Source organism: Balearica regulorum, chromosome 1 (assembly GCF_011004875.1).
Source record: "Balearica regulorum gibbericeps isolate bBalReg1 chromosome 1, bBalReg1.pri, whole genome shotgun sequence".
Lineage (NCBI taxonomy): Eukaryota > Metazoa > Chordata > Aves > Gruiformes > Gruidae > Balearica > Balearica regulorum.
Window position 1 is genome coordinate 147,627,431 of NC_046184.1, and position 13,761 is coordinate 147,641,191.

A 13,761-nucleotide genomic window follows, 5' to 3' on the forward strand; every position below is an offset into this window, starting at 1 on the left:
GGAGCTGTGCCTAGTCCACACCAGCAGAACTGAAACAACCAACAGGCCGCTCCGCATGGACGCTCTCGGAAAAGCTGCTGAACGAACCACTTCAGTTGTTTGTCTCCTCGAAACTTAGATGAAGGAAGCAGAAACCGCCAGTCTGAAAATGCCTTTTTTTTGTTTCTTATCTGGTTGTTGTCACTGTACTTAATTGTGAACTGCTAAAATAACAGGCAACCATTTGCACATCATTACTTTAAAAGTAATTCTGTATGTTACCTCACGAATGTAGGTATTCAGTACTTCTTTATTTAAACATCACTATTGCTGTTTATCTTGAGATACATTTCTCAACTTTAAATATAGAGCATTTTAGATTTGCTTTTCATCATCTAAATAGAAGCAGCCTGATTTCAAAAGATACATCTCCCAGTTCACGTAGACTTCCTGACTCACAGGACCCTTTTTTAGGAGCTCACATCCTAGTACAAGTACCCAAACTGTAGCATTTCTGACTAGCCCCTAATGTTGAACAGCTGTTGAGCGAACACACGCCACACTATGATCTCATCACCCATTACAGGATAAACAGAATTAGGCTGGGTTGGCAATGGCTCCATTGTGGTTTTGCCCACAGCCTTCCACAAAACAACACACATTTAAGTTTTGCTATGCAAAAGCAGACTGGCAAGAGGAGCCGAGTATTTTGTTTCTGTCCCATCGCTCACTCCAGAGGACTTCTAGAGGCTGTTTCTGTTCCTGCAGTGAGGCTCACAGCTACGGGACCTGCTGACCATGCTCGGCAATATGTCTGTGAGCAGCTTAAGAAGTGATCAACCCTTCCCTTCTTTCTGCAAGAGATTACCACCCCACAGGCAGTCGCAGGGGAGCACAGGCAGCAGAACGGGAGGTGCATTTCCTTCTCTCACGCCGCAGTTCGGAGCTCAGCATATTAATACAGAATCAAAGGCCATTCGGTTTCATGAGCCTGGGATGTGAATGCTGTGGCTGAAGAGAAGAAATGGGTAAATCAGAATCTTTAACGAATCTAAAATGCGGTCTGGATTTTGAGGTGAGATGTATTCTGCCCTCTAAGTCCAGCTCATGCACAGAGTAAGGGAAAACAGTGCTGCCAATGGTGCCATTGTTCATATTAGCAGGTCCCACGCACTGGAATCCTTTATTAGCAATGATTTATAAGGACTAGGGACTTCCTAAGAGAAGACTTTTGCTTCCAACAGTTTGTTCTTGATCGTTTTACTTCTTTCTTCCACAGATACTCTCAAACCCAACAAATGTTTCCAAGTTTGGAAGTGCAGACTTCCAGCAGCGGCTCTCCAATCGTACTGATGGGACAAGCAGTGTTAAACCAAGGGTTCGCCACTACACCTCCTTCCCAGCCATCCTCTCTGCCACCTATGCAACTCCAGCACCAACAGCATCAGCAACAACGCTACCTGCAGGTAGGGCAGGACAAAGAGGATGATGTATGAAACATACACGCAGAGTAATAATGGGGCCCCAGGTTTCAGCAGGAGCCTGAGCGTGGCAGAAAGGGCCATTTTAGAGATACTGAAATGTGGGAGACACTGACACGGTGTCTTGTATCCTTCCAGTATGGCAAGGGAGCAGTGAGGACAGTCAGAATATTTCAAAGGAAATTACTAATTCTGTACACTGGAAACATAATCAGATTATCCTGGATATATTTAAAGTGTATTTCTAGACGGAGAAAATTGCTGCCTTAGGATTTATTCTATACTCTTTATTCAGTATAAAATTTGCTTAGTTTACAAGTCAAAAGATGATTTTTAATTACCAGCATCGACATAAAATGAGATCTGGATCAGATATCTGGATCCCTTCAGTAAATTAACATATTTCTTCAACTCCACAAGGCAAAGACGATAAATTGGAGCAAACTGCCTGGAAGAACCAGGTGATTTAAAGATGTAAAAATACTTATTTTTTGACCTAATTCAACACATAGTAAAGTAAAGGAGAAGGAAGAAAATGAGGTGTCTCAGTATTAACTCAAAAGGAGCTGAACTTAGTCTATAAAGCCTGATCTCATATCCACTGACATCATTGAAAGAGTATCATCAACCTCAACTGATTAAACTCGTTATTGAAATGAAATCCTTATCATAGCTGAGAATTAATAAAAAAACTGTGACAGATACCATTCCCAATAAAAGCACCTGCAAAATTCACATTGACTTCACCACTGCAAGGTCACACCGTACTGCAAACTCACAAAAAGGAAGGGCTAGAAGGGACAGCATGAGGTACACTAGGATCCCCTGTTTCATTTCTGTTATCTGTGTCATTTTTGACATGTTCGCCCATCCTGTTCCTAAAGAGGCTTTTCAGGATAACCTGCAAATCCTAGGCAGTGCATTCCTACTAGAAAAGCTTTCTCTCTGTTGCAATTTATGTCCATTCCTTCTAGCATTAGATAAGCTAACCCCATGCCAAGCAGCCCCAGAAATAAAAGCCAGCAAACTAGTAGTATTTTTAAGCACCTTGTACATTGAGAATGAAGAGCTTTAACATGTGAAAGAATCGAACACCACGATGAATTTTATTTTATCTGTAGGTGCAAACACCAAGTTCTTTGCACAATGAGCAACCTGATTCTTTGCTCCTGCCATCTTACTCGCCACAGCAAGGAAACATGGGGTATCATCAGACACAGCAGCAGCAGCAGCAACTAACATCAAGAAGAAGCAATAGCTTATCAGAATCATCAAATTTACCACAGCCACTGCGATAGAGTCCCACCAGCACAATCAATGCACGATTAGCTTTAACCAATGGGCACATGGGGCAGAGGACAATGACTTTGTACTTACTGTTTTGGCTTTTGCACAAGCATTTCTTTCAAAGCTCTATGACAGAAGTACGCCACAGAGTGCAGGCTGCCACAGACAGCGCATTTACGGCATGCTGGATTCAGTTTGTGCTCTCTCGCGAGCACAGTGTGTACTGGCAAAGCAAAATAAAAAGGAACACTATCCTGTGCAGCCTCCATCGTCAATGGGTGCACGGGAGGAGGCGTTCAATCTTGGCGTGTCACTCTGAAAGCTATCTGGCAATTCCAAAAGACTGTCCACAGACTTATGAGGTACTTGGCCTTCACTGTTTCAGTTCTTCTTTTGTGTATGAAAAGCACTGCGTCAAAGGTCTATTGAGGAGAGAACAAGAGATTATTTTTATTATGATTATTGTTATTATTTTGCACAACTGCACAGAGGACAAAACCTAGGCACTTTCTGTAAAGAGAAGTTTGTTTCCTTATTCTTGTGGCCAAATTAGCCCATCCAATGGAGGAGAAAGCCCAGACATTGGTGAAGATGGTCTACAGCTCATAACCCTTGATTTAGAATCTGAAAAGTATTATGCAGCTTACCCTAACTGTTCTTCATGACTAGAAACAAACAAACAAAACCAACCCACAACGCGCACTGGACTGTTTTCTATATGAATTGTGATTGCAAAGGAGAACTCAAATTGTAAGCACAATCATGCAACTCTCCAGTAGTACAACATGGATCCTTCTTCAAACTAAACTCACCCACTGCAAGTCTCTGAGAAATATGCACTGTGTTTTGGCCCACTGACTCGGGATGCTGCAGACTATTACATATCTCTTTCATTATAACATTTAGGATTGAATTTTCCTTTGGGGGGAAAAAAAAAAGAAATGCACTTTTCGCTTTTTTTGTATGTTTTCTGTTGATATGTTTCTAAGAAAGATTTTATGTAATTATTAAATAAAAAGTAGTGTATTGTACAGCTGTTGTAATAATGACCTATTTCTATATAAAATAAAATTATATGGAATTATGTGGAAATTATTTTGTATATGAAATATCAACTCATTTCACAAGTATAAAGATTGCGCTTGTGCTTTTTTGTGAGTGGATATTTTGTAATAAACTAATGAATTAGAAATGTTTTTGTGAAGGGAACTACTGTTTCATGCTATATACAACTCAAACTATTATTTTTTTTTCCATTTAATGCTGGACAGTTGTCTTTATTTGTAGAATAAAATAAAATAGCCAAAAGGCTTTATTGCAGGACTTGCACACATTTTCCTGTGGCTGTTCAACTATGTGATTCACTTGAGATTGTTAATACTAGCTGTAGCTAGCAAGGTGTTTGGCACTCAGTTAGCAAAAAGTAGTATTATCCTATGGGATCTTTGTCATGGCATAGACAACAAGAATGATAGCTCAGGAAGTTATATGAGCTGGTACCAAGACAGCTCATTTTAAGCTCCTTTAAAACTTTAAAGACCTCAGGCACATCTGTACTTCCAACCAGTTTCAGATTAGAACAAAATAGACTGTTTGAAGAATGGTTTGACTTAGTACATATCAGGGCTTTGACTCATGTCCACCTTCAATGTTTTAAGACATTGCTGTCCTGAGTTTCGTGATGCACCTCTGCTGGAATTGCTATCATGCCCACACTGTAGACAGTCTAGTTTCCACTTTGGCATCCTTGTGCAGACTCTTTCTCACATTACATTCAAATTGACTACAGCATGGAGCAGCCAAGGTACAGGTCTGCTTTCCCTCTGCTGACTCTGCTGCAGAAGCAGCAACCTCCAACACAGAATGAGGTGGATAACTGAACATAGTAATGGTTTCATTCACTATGGCAAGACTGAAAGGGGATGGCCCTCAGGGCAGCTTGCAGCCACCCGAGCCAGCATTAGCTTCAAGAAAGTGCAGACCATGCTACCCTTCCTGCTCTTCAGTACCAAGGATCACGTCACAGGAGCCCAGATGTTCAGCTCTGGTTTCTATGCCATAGAGGAACAATGGAGATAATCGGGCTGGGAGCTGGAAAGGCTAAAAGTAAGCTTTCAGAAAAATTAAAAAGGTTCATTTGCCCCGAGTTCTAAAAAACCTTCTAAAAAAGCTAAAAATCTCCTGGAGAAAACCCACTGGCAAAATGACCCCGGTGCTGCCACAGCGTGAATGGCTGGTACGACTGACTGGTGCATGTGTATCAAGTATCTGGTCTCCAAAAAGCCTTCAGAGATCAGGTTTGGTCTCTAAGTGTTTTGAAAGCTAACTTTAGGTACCAGTCTGAGTGAGCCTGCTCATCTCTTTAAATTGTTGCATTCAGTGAAGCAAGAGTGACCCCACTAGATGAAGATTAAAGAGCTAAGCCTTAAAATGCCTGAAGGAGCCTCTCTCTTTCCAGTAACTACAGACAAACCTTAGCGAAGGCCAGTCGGCTAAGTAAGAGGCTAACTTCATAAACGCCACCCACTCCCATAAGGGCTTATTCTGAGAAAGGGGAGGGAAAATTTGTCTGTAGGCCACAAAGCTCATGCAGGAAAGAGGTAATCAAGGGACGTGAACACCTCAGAGGAAATACCTGTGGAAGCAGCACTTGATCGGTCTCAACTACTATGATGAAGTTATAGGAAAATTCCTTTAAGAATTTGTTTTACTCTCAGGGATAGTTATAATACACCCACATCCCTCCCTCCCAATTGCCACTGGGTACGTCCAAACCAAGCTCAGCATTGAAGAAAACACTTATCTTTCTAAAACCAGTGGTGCTGTACTTGTTAACAGGGAGAAGCTGTAAATAGGGTGGGGTTGCCTTCTAAGCTGGTTTATTATATTGTTTGGAAGGATACAGAGCACTTGCAAGAACAGATTTATGTCAACACCTTGTTTTTCACGCTCTGTGTCATTTCTTCCCTGTACACACATTCCGGTCTTGGATTGTTGCACTTGTTCCCTGTTGCACGCACATGCAACGCCAGTCCTCTTCATAGGGCTGAGCTGTCGTTCTAGCTCATTATAGCCGAGATCTGGCTTGTTCCAACATCATCACTCAGCTTGGGTCAGTGCTGTGGGCAGGCGGCCGGACAGGGCAGTTACTGCAGAGCACTGCCCCGTGCTGGAATACCTCGCTTCTGCCTCAGGAATAGGAGCTGCAGAGTAGAAGGCAGAGCAATCTGCTTGCTAGAAGCACAGCTCCCAAACCGAGGTCCCCATACAACGCATCACCTAAAAGATTCCTAAATAGGGGGCGAGCAGGTAGGCAGCTACTCAAAGCCACCCGGGCCAGACGCAAGCAGGTTATTTCCTCAGCTGTGAGGGGGGACACACGTTTCTTTTAAGGTAACGGTGCTGTGAAACCTTTCCTGCGACTACCCCAAAGGAAACGGCGAGCCGGCCGGGGGGGGGGGGGCGGGTGGGGGGGGGGGGTGGGTGGGAGCACTCGCCGCCAGCGGTCAGAGCGCGCAGGCACGGCCGGCTCCCACCCGGTCCCTCAGTCCGCTGGCGAGCCCCCCCTCACGGCTCCGCCTGGAGCCTGCGCCACAAGCAACTCGCCGATCGACCACGGCCAGGGCGGAAGAGCCTAGCGCCGCTCCCTCCAGGGTCAGCAGCCCCTCAAAGGGAGGGGGCCGCAGGGCCCCGCCTGCCCCCTCGCTGCTCCCCGCTCCCCAGTACTGACTGACTGACTGACTGACTGACAGACAGACAACGCACCGCCCAACGAGCCCGCACCCCTCGCGCGCATGCGCGTCACCACCTGACTAGAGCCCCTCCCACCCCCGGCTGGCGCCGGCGCAGTCGGTCCCCACCCGCATCCCGGAAGGGCTCCTCGCTCCCACAGCCCTTTGCGCGCTCTTTTCCGGCCTGTGCCCGGGCAGGGTGAGTGGCGGCCCGTGGGGGCCGCCTGCCGAATCCGCCTCCATCCGCCCGGCAGACCCCGTAGCGGAGGGGGATCCTTGGCCTAGCCCGGCTCGGGAGGCGGCCCAGCGCGGGGGGCACCGGGTGGTTCCTCTCGGTGGGTCCGCGTTCGGCGCGGCTGGGGCCCATCTCCCTGCTCCCCCAGGCCTGCGCTGGGCCGGGCAGGGCGCAGGCGCGGGGGAGGCCTGCGCGGCACTTGTCGGGGGTTACGGTCCGTAGTGGGCCGTGGTGAGGGAGGAGGAAGCTGTAGGCCGTCGTCCGTCCCTGGAAAGAGTCTCTCTGGCACCTCATCTCCTTTCCGGGACGGGCCAGGCTGCCCTCTTGGGTCGCCTTGAGGGAGGAAGGGATTCGGACATACAGAAGCAGGACGGGGTGGTTTTAAGGGTGCCCGGGGCTGGCCGGGAGCCTGGTCGTCTTGGGAGGTGGCGGAAGAGTCTCAGATGTGTTTCATGCTCCTGTCAAGGAGACGAGAATGAAGCGTTTGTGATGCTGAAAAGTTGCTGCTTAAAATCTGCAGCTGGTGTGGCCTCAGGGATGAATTAATCTTTAAAAGTTTCTGAATGTGGGAATTGCGTGGCTTGTAAGGAGCTGGGGGTGATGGGAGGAGGGAAGGTGACAGGAGAACTGAGGGAAGTTGGGTCCACATCTGACGCGTGCATGGATGCTTTTCAGCGTTGCTCAAATGGCTCCTGCAAAGAAAGGTGGTGAGAAGAAGAAGGGCCGCTCAGCCATCAATGAGGTGGTAACTAGGGAATACACCATCAACATTCACAAGCGGATCCATGGCGTGTAAGTTCTTGGTTTTTATCAGTGAAATTTGCCTTATGTAAAGTGGCATTTGGTAATGGGTTTGTTAGGTTTTAAACTGCAGAGAACGACAGTCTTTGCTGGCACCAGTGCTAATGCGTGATGGTTTAGCCCCTTGTGCTACAGTTGTGTCCTGAGGAAGCAGCTCTGTACCTGTGCTGACCTATACTTGTAGGTGGCTTTCAGGAATGAGCTTGTTTTTTGGGGATTTTGGGATGTTTTTTTTGTGAGTGTTCCTGGATGTTAGAGCTGTTTGTGCACATGTTGTCGTTCTTTCCCAAGCAAAGTTTAAAATTTAGCCCACTTCAGTAAGTTTTTGAAATTAAATATTGTAATCAAATGATTGGCTCCGTGTTTAAATTGTGTGAGATGTAAATTGGGGTATGATTTGAGTTAAACAGTATTAGTTGTGCGTAGATGACAAAATGTTGAACCTCATACAACCATGTAGTAAGTAAGAAAGGTTGTAGTAAAGCACTTGAGAGGACTTCTTGAGAAACTGCATCTCCCTTTGATTCTCTCTGTATGTGTATGGCTGCAGTCATGTGGAAAAAAACTATATCCTGAAGTTAACTTAGAATAGGAGAGAAATGAGACAGCGGACTATTCCAAAACCATGGGTGAGGATGGGAAGCATGGTACCTTTAAATGGCAATAAGATGTTCTGGCCTTGCCTGTTGATTGTTCATGGCAATTTAGTCTATTCTTAATGGTGACGATCCTGCTATCCTATTTTCTTTTGGGGGGCTTATCCTCTTTTCTCTTTAGGCATGAAGTACTAGGGGGGGAAATACTTTTTGTTTAATGCTTGTCTCACTTGTAATCACTCACCCACTTCTATTTCTAGCACTAAATATCAACAGTAGTGTACAAATAATCCTAAATATAACCCACTGTGGGACCTCAGAGCCTACCGACGTTATAGTCGCGTGTCACAGTGTGGGAATAATACCAAGAGCAAAGCACTCACAGCACAGCTGCAGCTTTCAGTGTAAACGCCCAGTATGGGCAGAATCTGTCCATAGAAGGCATGAGACAAGCTATACGTGTAAAAAACAGTTCTGATGGTGGTCCAGTCATGATGACATGAAGAAAGTAACCATCAAACACTGTTTAGCAGAAGCTGTTATTCAGAATAGTGTCAGTTTTGTTCTTCTGCTGTTTATTTCAATACTGAACAGTTCTGTCCAGTTTGTATTACCATTGTTGCACTGCTTTTTTCATAGGCCTTTCATTTATCTGCGAAAGCTCTGATCTCTTTGGTAATATTGCAAGAAGTTTTCATGTCAACATGTTATAAATAAGACTTAACATCCAGGAGATCTTGCGGTTGAAATGTTACTGAAATGATTTGACGTAACTATACATGGTTGCTATTAGGCATAGACATTAAGGTTAGCAGTTGCCTATCAGAGTAAAGGTCTGTTCGTGCTATGATGCAGCTCTTGAACTGCTGTTGAACACAATTGTTTCGATTGTATGTTTAGAGAGCGTCAGTGGTTGAGTGCTGCAGCAAGTGTCCAATGCTGACAGTTTCCTGAAGTTAAAGAAATTGTTCTTGTGTTTGTCCTAGGGGCTTCAAGAAACGAGCACCACGTGCTCTCAAGGAAATCCGTAAATTTGCGATGAAAGAAATGGGTACTCCTGACGTTCGCATTGACACCAGGTTGAACAAAGCAGTCTGGGCTAAAGGAATAAGGTAGGTTTCTGCAACTTTCCTTATTGGGTGAGGAAGAACTGTGTATGTGGAGGTGCAGAACTTGGAGGGGTAGAAAAATTTGCATATTTCTTGCAGTATTTGCATTTCCTTTCTTAAAACATGCATGCCAAGCTATCTTTCTGTCACCTCTATGTTCTGGTCAGCTCCCTCAGTGTACTTGTAGCAAAGCGTCGTTAAACTCTGGAATCAGAAGAACTTTGTTCTACCTCTAATAAGAATAAAGCAAAAGAAAGAAGGAATGCAGGTTAGGGGGTGTGGGGGTGGAAGACTTGGGGTGTTGTGATAGTGTAGTACCCCAATCCCTACTGTGGCAGGCAGGTTTTTTTAGAAACATGGCTTTTTAGTGCTCCCTACAGTCCCAGGCTAAGTACTTGGGATTTGTGTAATGTGTCTGAGTAGGATTAGGTTTTGAAGCATGCTGAATTGGTAAGTGCCACACAAAGAAATAATGAGCTGTGTTTTAAATAGGGCTATTAATCTTGTCTTGACAGTACAAGTAGTTTGGGAGCCAAAAAAATACAACTTCTGTTAAACTGCTGCTACAGGGGCAGCTGATTTGGCATTTGACATGTGTGAAGGTGGTCCAAAGGGTGGGAGGAGTGGGACCTCTTAAACCATAATAAAAGGTTAACAAGCAGGGATTAATACTATTGAGTGATACACTGAATACACATGAACCCTTGTTTTAAAGCCTGTCTTCTAGGAATTAGATTTCTAGTCTAGTCTGTGCCATGTTTACAATCCTGTACCTGGAGTTGTGTGTTTAGGCCAAGCCTTCCTTCAAAAACAGAGTGGGAAGATGGGACCAAGTTAGTGCGTGTTCTGGGCAGGGGTTCTCTGTCCTTCCTGTTGAGCTGTTCCACTTCATATGCAATGAAGAAGTAGCAATGGAGCCAGGTGACAGCATAACTTCAGAGCTTAGTAGTGAGGCTCCTAACCAGGACTTCCTTATATTAACTTGTAGAGGTGTATTCCGTGGAGCAGGGAGTCATCACACCTGTCTTTCCAGCATGAGTTTAACTGCAGTTTTCACTAGTTAGGATAGGTAATATATGCCAAGTAAAAGATCTTCCTCTGGAAGGATCAGGAGAGGCTAAAATTGCCATGTCAGCTAGTGCAATAGTCTGTGATCTAAGTAAAGTAGTGAAAAATGCTTTTGACTTGTTCAAGAAGGGAGTAATCAAAGCAAGTTCCTGTGCCTTAATTACTGCATCCATCTGATTCAGTAAGTCTCCTCTGAGAATGTACAGCAAGGAGGAAGTTTCTTCTTGTATTCTATGGAGCAAAGTACTCTGAGCAGGAGTTTCCCCAAAATCATTAGTTCATTTGAGGTGAGAGGTTACTTTAAAAATGGTGTGGACAAATAATTTTGTGCCTTCCCTCAGCAGCATATTTTGGGCAGTGTTGGGGGAGGATGCTAAGCTGCGACTTGCCTATTACAAATAAAATTATCTAAGCAATTTAATTGTGGGTCCATGGGCTTTGTGAGGAAGAAATGTTGGTCAGTCATATGCCCATAAACAAGATCCTGGTTCAGGTCTAATGCTCACTGGAATTTCCACAACTTCTGGCAAACAGATTGGGTAGTACTCTGATTCTTGACAGGGGCCTCAGGCTTTCAGAACAGATTGTTGGGTTTTTTCCCTTACTATTTTCTTTTCGAGTAAGAAATGCTTGTTACTAACAGCTGATTGATCATACTCATGCTGTGCTTCATGATCATCTTCAGAATGTATTTCCTGGCTCAGTAGTGGACGGATGGTGCACTTCTGATGTTATGCTCCCACTGGATTATGGATTCATTTTATTCAAGGCTCAGTTAAATCTTACTTGCTCACTTTAACAAAACAAAAAGCTCCTCTAAGGCAAACAGTATAATCTCGAAGGTACAGGATTTCACTCGTTACGATGCTGAGGTAGAAACAGAATTGACTTATGTTTTTGCACAAATAGGCAAAGCTTAAGAATGTGGGGCGGGGATAGCAACCATGGAGCAGAGAACTTTTCTATGAATTAACAGGCTTCAGTACATATTTTCTTGAAAGTTAATTTGCCGTCTTTATTTTAGGAATGTCCCTTACCGTATCCGTGTGCGTTTGTCCAGAAAACGCAATGAGGATGAAGATTCACCAAACAAGCTATACACACTGGTTACCTATGTACCAGTCACAACATTCAAAGGTAAAGTTGCATGCAGTCTCTCTTCCTTCGTGCCTCATTTTTCTGAACAAGTAGCAAAGAGGGACAGCTCCTCCTGCAGTGCAAAATTCAGATGAAGGGCATGCGAAAGGGGTCAAACTGCTGGCTTAAACTAGCTCTGCTGTAGAGGACAGGGCTGCTAGCTTGCCTGGTGAGCATTAAAAAAGCAAATACAAAATTTAGTGAAATAATCCTGTAAATTCTGAGAGAAGAAAAACACTGGCCAGAGTTGTTAGGGTAGTTTAAGGTTTGTGTTTTCCTATATAAAGTACATTCTCTGATGTCAAAAGCTCAAGCAGGTTGAGCCTTTTCTGCTTGTCATCTGAGAAGTATCTTATTTGCAGAATGGATTTAACATGAAGTTTTTAACATTTGGTGAAATACTTGCCTATTCAGTTTGCTTTTCCAGAAGTGGATCAGCAAGCTAGCTTTGAAACTAGATGTACTTTCTTGTGAATATATGTATATTGCATATACACAAAGAGAATTGTCCTAGTAATAGGTGGTGATACAATTTCCTGTCTTGCAGGTCTACAGACAGTCAATGTGGATGAAAATTAAACTGATTTTCATTACAATAAAAGGATAAAAAGAAATTTTACTCCTAAGTTGTTGGGTTTTTTTGTCCACTCTCTTCAAGCTCTCATCCATGAAGCCTTGACAAGCTTACCTTGCTTTCTTAGGGCTTGTAAATAATGGTGTAATTTTCTTAATTAAAGATACTGTAGACTTCTGTTACATGTGAATGGAATAAGGAGGAGATGCGAATGTTCCTAAGTCAGTGGCAAAGTCCTAGTGGTTTGGTTTTGTTCCTGTGGGAGTAAGGAGCCAATACACAGGTATTTTAAGGCCAGGTTTGTTTAAAGAAAACCAAACCAACAACAACAAACACCACCCCCCAAAACTGCTAGATCAATGCTTCATGTACGTAATCTCTTGTGGATAATCCTGCCGGTCTCCTAGGCAGAATCAGTAAGGCTTCTCCCAAGCTGCAGCTCTGTGCACTGCACTGAAATGGGGTTCTGACCAGGGAATTAATTGTGAGTGCGCTAGCTCAGGGAATTTGTTTAATGAAGTAGGGACTAAAGGCACTTAACTTCCATAAATCAATAAACACTGTCAATGCAAGTCTAGTACAAAAAGGGTTTATTGAAAAGTGCATGTTTTCACAGACCAACGTCAGAAGCACAGTCCATGTACACTTAACATTTCAGCAAGACATACAAATTTGAATACAATCAAATATATTAAAATAGTTTCAATTACCAGCATTGAAACAGTTTTCAGTATTAGTGCAAAAAAGGCAACCCAAACAAACTGCGGACAGTAGCTGAGAAGCATTTTCCTCTGTTTAAAAAAAAAAAAACACCCAACAAAAAACCAAAACCAGACAGACAACTGGAGCCAGCCTCTGCTCTCCCAGTGCGGAAGAGGGCTTCAGTGTCTTCACACTGTAGACAGATGTTTCCTTTTAAAGCTCTTAAACTGAAAATCACAGACCAACAAACTCTTTATCAGAAGTCCACTGCTAACTGAAAGCCTTTTACAGTACGTGCTTTGGCATAATTTCAGTGCATTTTGGTTTTGACAGGTCTGCTACATCTGTGCGTTTAGTTTTGTATGTTCACCCCGTGACTGGCAGCTCATTCCATTTGTTTTGAGACTATATTGATTTAGCTTTGCGTTCTCAAGCTTTGGCTTCAGTTCTAAGGGTTTTTCAAAGAAGTTAACTAACGACTGTTCAGTCAAGAGGGATGCTAAAATATGTTCAAAAGAGACAGTCCAGTCTCCTGCAGTCACAGGTGAAGGTTGAGAGTCTTTCTGAGGGGTCTTCACAGTGTCAGTAAAAACAGTGTCCTGGTCTGAAGCAGAGGCCTCGGGCTGTAAGTCCTCAGTGAACTCATCCGATCCACTCCCCAGGCTGATGCTTCTTTGTCCGACTTCTCCAATCTGAAGTAACAGTGTGGTCACAGTGGCAATGGCTTGATACAAATCATTCTCCTCTGGATCTTCATGAAACATGCTATACAAGGTTTTGCAGAACTGAATGAACTCCCTCTGTAAAGGATGAAAAACCAAAATCAAAGTACTCAACAGCCACAGTATGGATAACTAGGAGTTGGGTGAGGGCACAGTACTGCAAAGGAAGGCAGAATGCTGTTCATTGATGTGCTCATTTGTAACTTCTGCCTGCTTTTAAAAAAATGCTAGCGAAGGGATTTCAGCCCCCACTGATGCTAGGAAACCTTGGTGCTGCAAATCAAAAAGAGAGCAGAGGAGTATTTTGCTGCCTTGGTGAAGGAGATCAGGACCTCCCAG

The 13,761-nt window shown here is 44.0% G+C and overlaps 3 protein-coding genes across 7 annotated transcripts in view; 2 read left to right on the forward strand and 1 right to left on the reverse strand.

The window, feature by feature from the left end:
- Positions 1 to 4,053, forward strand: part of NPAS2 (neuronal PAS domain protein 2) — a 106,125-nt gene extending 102,072 nt beyond the window's left edge. For all 3 annotated transcript variants that reach the window (XM_075738185.1, XM_075738193.1, XM_075738203.1), the window contains 2 exons: positions 1,259 to 1,445; positions 2,582 to 4,053. In XM_075738185.1, coding sequence (XP_075594300.1) covers positions 1,259 to 1,445; positions 2,582 to 2,758 — 364 coding nt within the window. In that variant the 3' untranslated portion in view covers positions 2,759 to 4,053. The remainder of the gene's footprint in view (positions 1 to 1,258; positions 1,446 to 2,581) is intronic.
- Positions 4,054 to 6,568: 2,515 nt separating this feature from the next.
- Positions 6,569 to 12,038, forward strand: RPL31 (ribosomal protein L31). Of its 2 annotated transcripts, none has more exons than XM_075738216.1 (5): positions 6,569 to 6,677; positions 7,389 to 7,505; positions 9,097 to 9,222; positions 11,312 to 11,424; positions 11,972 to 12,038. In XM_075738216.1, the coding sequence occupies exons 2-5, from the start codon at positions 7,399 to 7,401 to the stop codon at positions 12,001 to 12,003; spliced, it is 378 nt and encodes a 125-aa protein (XP_075594331.1). In that variant the 5' UTR covers positions 6,569 to 6,677; positions 7,389 to 7,398; the 3' UTR covers positions 12,004 to 12,038. The 2 variants fall into 2 exon arrangements, with proteins under 2 accessions (XP_075594331.1, XP_075594339.1); XM_075738224.1 differs by having other exon boundaries at positions 6,672 to 6,813.
- A 533-nt stretch (positions 12,039 to 12,571) lies between these two features.
- Positions 12,572 to 13,761, reverse strand: part of TBC1D8 (TBC1 domain family member 8) — a 50,488-nt gene continuing 49,298 nt past the window's right edge. For both annotated transcript variants that reach the window (XM_075738235.1, XM_075738226.1), the window contains exon 20: positions 12,572 to 13,500. In XM_075738235.1, the coding sequence (XP_075594350.1) occupies positions 13,039 to 13,500 (462 nt within the window). In that variant the 3' untranslated portion in view covers positions 12,572 to 13,038. The remainder of the gene's footprint in view (positions 13,501 to 13,761) is intronic.

Excerpts from the sequence above, each read along its gene's own strand:
- RPL31 (XM_075738216.1), top strand. The coding sequence starts at position 7,399 with ATGGCTCCTGCAAAGAAAGGTGGTGAGAAGAAGAAGGGCCGCTCAGCC. Across the intron at positions 7,506-9,096 it reads CACAAGCGGATCCATGGCGT|GGGCTTCAAGAAACGAGCAC; the intron begins GTAAGTTCTTGG and ends TGTTTGTCCTAG. Across the intron at positions 9,223-11,311 it reads GTCTGGGCTAAAGGAATAAG|GAATGTCCCTTACCGTATCC; the intron begins GTAGGTTTCTGC and ends TCTTTATTTTAG.